This window comes from Poecilia reticulata, unplaced genomic scaffold, assembly GCF_000633615.1.
Source record: "Poecilia reticulata strain Guanapo unplaced genomic scaffold, Guppy_female_1.0+MT scaffold_585, whole genome shotgun sequence".
Taxonomy (NCBI): domain Eukaryota; kingdom Metazoa; phylum Chordata; class Actinopteri; order Cyprinodontiformes; family Poeciliidae; genus Poecilia; species Poecilia reticulata.
The window spans coordinates 5528-10742 of NW_007615339.1; the positions used below are offsets into that span (position 1 = coordinate 5528).

The 5215-nt window shown below is 38.8% G+C and overlaps 1 protein-coding gene across 1 annotated transcript; it reads left to right on the forward strand.

Annotated features, from left to right (window-relative positions):
• The first annotated feature begins 544 nt into the window (after positions 1-544).
• Positions 545-3805, forward strand: LOC103461090 (serine incorporator 1-like). The gene is made up of 5 exons (XM_008403420.2): positions 545-653; positions 1169-1330; positions 2157-2350; positions 2542-2621; positions 3627-3805. Exons 1-5 carry the CDS (start codon positions 615-617, stop codon positions 3788-3790), a joined length of 639 nt encoding a protein of 212 aa, XP_008401642.2. The 5' UTR covers positions 545-614; the 3' UTR covers positions 3791-3805.
• Positions 3806-5215: the final 1410 nt, after the last annotated feature.

Below are 5215 nucleotides of genomic sequence, written 5' to 3' on the forward strand. Positions count from 1 at the left end.
AATGAACTTTGAGATGGAAAGATATGAATTTATATAAAACAACATGCAAAACAAAGATGGGTGAAGTGTGGCCATATAGAATCAGGGGTGACTGACAGCCTTTTGAAATGGTTTATGATTCAGATCCCAGATAACAAAATATGAGAGAATCAATGCTAAAATATCGTCAGGCAATCTATGTTGAAGCCTGACATTAAAACAATATTGAAAGAGGTCGGTGACTAACATGTTGAATCGATGTTAGGATTTCACATAACTGACACTATATCAAGTTGATTCAACCATGATCTGAATTTGGATCTACATGCATATTTGTGTTGATTTTATATTCAATTAAAGTTAAGGAATCAACATTGATTCATGTTTTGGTCTGATAGGTCTACATCATCACACCTTTAAAAGCTTAAAAAGACAGATTATTTACAATTAGTCAAAATTTTTGTATTGCTGTTTTTATTTATTTATTTATTCAGTTGAGCAGATACTGAAATGTTCTTCTGTCATCCTCAAGAGGGCAGCAGATGAGTGAACAGCTGAACGTTCTTTCAGAAGAAGAGGCTGTTGTGCGTTACATCCATCTTCAGAAAAACATCCGCCATCAGCTTGTCTGCACCATGGGAGCCGTTCTGGGACTCTGTTCCATGGCTAGCTGGGTGAGAAGCTTTTTGAAATCCAAAAAATTCACATCCGAATGAAATATTTAACTTGTTGCAATGATATTCAGGTTCTCCATTATTGTTTATTTTTAAAGAAGACAAACCACGCAGAACAGAAGCCTTGACAACAACCATTAAGAAAGAAAGGAATGCAAAACCATTAGGGGAAAAGTCTTTACATCTCTTCCGCCTTTGTGGTTGACCAAACGGTTCTAAACAGAAATCTATTCCAGCGTTGGAGGTTTAGGCCGCAAACCCGCTTTGTTTTGATCGAGTGGTGACGCAGCCTGTAATATTCCGGGTAAAAATCCTGCGCTTAGCTAGCAGCGTGATTCGTTTATAATGTGTACAAGACAGGTGGATGTTATGTTATGTTCCACCTGCGCTGTTTAACACATCACCATCTATTTATACACGACAAGAAGTCATTTAATAGCCTCACTGTTGCACAACTAGGATCAGAAATACCTCTGCCTTTTTCTGTCCTCAGCTAACCAAGTTTGTTTACGCAGATCCCCTGCCTCTGTGGCAGCGCCCCCTGTCTGTTGTGTCGATGCTGTCCAAGTGGAAATAACTCGACCATGACTCGCCTCATCTACGCCTGCTTCTTGCTGCTGGGAGTGGCTGTTGCCTGCATCATGTTGATGCCTGGTATGGAGGGCCAGCTCAAAAAGGTAGGCAATGTGCTCACCATAAAGAACTGCCTTCAAACTGTTCCTAGCATATAAAAACATTTGTCAGTGACATATAGTTTTGCTGCTAGAAATGACATTTTGAAAAGATTTAAGAAGGTGGAGTCAAATACGTATCCCTTGTTTGACAAGTGTTTTATCTGGTTATGTTTTCTTTGAATTTGGATGAGAAATCAGAAGCTTTTCAAATGATTCATACATCAGATCCGTGAAGATATTTACAGGAAACCACAGAGAAATTGATGTTAAAACACGAGAGTCTGAGCTTGAATAAGGAACGTTAAATTGCTTTGCAAATAAATTAATGTTTCATATGAGCCTCGCTTTGAGAGAGGGAATTCTTCTTATTTGTTTTATCTTCAATTTCTTTTTGACTCAGTGATTGGTTTCTGGTCTCTGATGGCTGTTGGTATTAATTTTTGGTTGTTAAATAATCAGTCATAATAGTGAAGTTTAATTATGGTGTTTTTGGTTTTATTGCATAAATATTCTCAGCAGTCCTGCTGCATAATCTGTCCCACTCAGACATCTCTTGCCCACACAATATGTGGAACATGCAGTAAATATAATCTGTGGCACCATTTATGAGCTTTATTATTATTAGTCTTACTATGTATTTTTAATCTGGCAAAAAGGACGCATTGTATCTATGCGTCCTTCTCTCATTGTGTCAGACACATTTTCAGCCGTTCATGAGATCAGTCTCTGGTATTTATCCATCTTTGACATTTTTCCAGTCTCTGTTTGAGTTTTGTTAAGATGCTTTCTGCGGACGTTTACTAAGATTTCTGCTTTTGTATCACTGTAGATTCCAGGATTCTGTGAAGGAGGGATTGGTTCATCTTTACCTGTTTTAGATGGCAAAGTGAACTGTGACGTTCTGGTTGGCTACAAGGCTGTGTATCGGGTTTGCTTTGGGATGGCCATGTTCTTCTTACTGTTCTCTTTGCTTATGATCAAAGTAAAGAGCAGCCAAGACCCCCGAGCAGCACTTCACAATGGGTGAGTCTATATATACATATATATAGAAATTCTTCAAATGGGTATCTTCCTTTAATTTACTATTATGATTTTTAGGAGTGGTTTGGAAATGCTTTAACTCCAGCTGCATTTGCTGGATTTTAACAGTAATCAGCATCAGCCTGACTGACTGGTATTTGTCTTCCCTCTCATTTTTTCTTCTTTTGTACCAGATTTTGGTTCTTCAAGTTTGTTGCAGCTCTTGGCATCACTGTTGGTTCGTTTTTTATCTCAGAGGGACCTTTCACTACTGGTAAGTATTCCTTTCCTTTGGGCATTATTTTGAACTGTGTAGGTTTTCCCAGTGGACATTAAAAAATGAAATAGTTATTTTTGTGATAAATGACTGAATTATCCTCATTCATTCTTTATCTCTGAGAGGTAAAGAACAGCATTGCAGTAAATATTGATTGACATTGTCAGTAATGGAGTTAATAATCAGACACAAAAATGTTTTGGGGTAAAATTTTGGATTTTAGATCGTATTTTTGTTCTGAGTATCTCTACTTATTCTTCATGCTTCTTCAGCAATGCACTGCAAGGTCCCAACAAGGAATAGCAGGCTTGTAGTCGGCCCACCAGTATTCTAACTCTAACCCACCTCATGATGTAGTCACCAACCCAGAATCACCCAGAACCACAAGGAGTAACAGAAGACGGTGCAACCAGGGAAATGTAATCTAATGATTCAACTCTAAGACAACAGCAGTGCCAGCATGTCTGTGGGAGCAAATAGCAGACAGTGTGTAGATGATTCTTCAGTGTCCATCTGACCAGCAGAACTTGAGGCACATGAATGTTGAGGATAGAAAACAACACCTGTCCTTTAATGAAGGTGCTGAATACATTAAACAGTCACAATGACAGATCTCAGCCAAAGGGAGGAGACGTCCCTGAAGAACATTTCCTTAGGTGAATACTGTGAGCTCAGCTTTGGTTCTGCAGTCACATCCAATCTGAAAACAAAACAACAACAACAACAAAAAGAAACACACACATCCTGTGATCTCAGTGAATTCACTTGTATTATGTAAAAATGATGCAGGGATCCTTTGTGGTTGGCATGTTTCTTTCAGAAGTGAAATGATCTGAAAACAGTCCTACCAATGTTCCCTGTTTAGAAAAGAAACCAAACAAAAAAAAAGTAGTCTTTGTGTCCATAAGTATTTGATTTAAATCAAGGAGAACTGAAGGTGAATTTCCTGTAGTAATCACTAAGTTCACATGTAAAGCTTGTTTTCCTTGCTCTGCTCTGCAGTGTGGTTCTACATCGGGATGGCAGGAGCTTTTTGTTTCATCCTCATCCAGCTGGTTTTACTCATTGACTTTGCTCATTCCTGGAACGAGTCCTGGGTGGAGAAGATGGAAGAGGGCAACTCTCGCTGTTGGTATGCAGGTAGGATAAAAACCTTAGGAGTTTAAACATACATAACATGACAGGTGATATATTTTGGTTTTGCCTTACGTGTTAGGGGAAAATTAAAATGTCTCCTGGAAAATTACTCTTTAACACTGTTTATTTAACATTAGAGTTTTAAAGGACAAATTCTAATTTGGCTAGAAGGACAGTCAGGTCGCGCTAGACTTTTTTGTTCTCCGTCATTTTGACGGACAGCATTAAAAAAAATCGGTCATGTTCTATTTTTACCCGTGAAATTATAATCATATTAACATCGGCTATTCATCCTCATTTTTATTATTTATTTTTATTCACCTAGTTGAACCATGAATCCAGATCCCATCACACATAAAGCAGATGAACGCATCTAACTTTTTCTCCATGACAAAAACCACCGACTGTGGTCCCATTAACTTATAATAAATGAAGTTAAACGATTCCACTTAAATTCAGACCCCAGCACTTTGCCTGCTGGGGTCTGAACGCACAGCCTCACAAATTCCTCCTGGTCGCATCGGCAGAGAAATCAGCTCCTAGTTCATCAGTCAGTTGAGTCTGTCTGATCCAAACCGATCAATTGAACAGTTGTTTTACCTTGGGCCTGTGCTTTTACGAGGATTGTTTTTGCATAGTTTCGCTTCTCCGAAACTGACAGATGTTACGTCTGCCGCTCTCCTGAGCGCAGGAGGGTAATGTCTTCCAGCTCCATTTGTTAAAACCGCAGGATGAGTTAAGTTTAATTCTTCGCAGCGGCGGAGCCGCGTCCGCATTGGTTGTTCAGCAGACTGAGCTTGTTACAGTCTAATTAACTTCTGCATAGTCATTTATTTCCTCAAGATAAACTACCGGCTCCTCTGTTTAGACCAGTGTTTCTCAACATTTTTTGGGCCAGCGCCCCCCCAGCCTTTATCCAGGTCCCCCACCTCCCCCACCAAAGAATTTGTGGGCTACTTTGCACTGACTATTATTTTTTATCATTAATATTACTATCACTATTGTAGATGTTTTGATTTTTATGCTTGTTTCTGTATTTATCATCAAAAATTATTTCCCAGAGAACAAAAAAAGTAATGTGAATACAAGTTATTTTCACAGGCATCTACGAAAAATGCAATGAACATTCAAGTTAAAATTGGTAACAGCAGCCAGTCAGGGTGGAAACAATATTCTTATTCTTTGCCATTTTCTAGTTAAATATTCCACAAAATGACCAGATAAAAGATGTTCAACATGCCAGTTTAAACTTTGAACTATTTGCAGAACGACTGAGCTCTGCAACATTAAAACATGGATAGAACTGTAACTTCATTAATCCTAGCTCTTCTTCTCTTCAGTGTTTCTGTGAGTTTCTGGTGGTGCAGCTCTGTGCTGCCTTCAGGAGAATGGGACATCAGAGTATCATCCATAAAATTTCACCCACTTGGCATTTACTGTGCAAACCAGAGCAT

Excerpts from the sequence above, each read along its gene's own strand:
- LOC103461090 (XM_008403420.2), top strand. The coding sequence starts at position 615 with ATGGGAGCCGTTCTGGGACTCTGTTCCATGGCTAGCTGG. Across the intron at positions 1,331-2,156 it reads TGGAGGGCCAGCTCAAAAAG|ATTCCAGGATTCTGTGAAGG; the intron begins GTAGGCAATGTG and ends GTATCACTGTAG. Across the intron at positions 2,351-2,541 it reads CGAGCAGCACTTCACAATGG|ATTTTGGTTCTTCAAGTTTG; the intron begins GTGAGTCTATAT and ends CTTTTGTACCAG.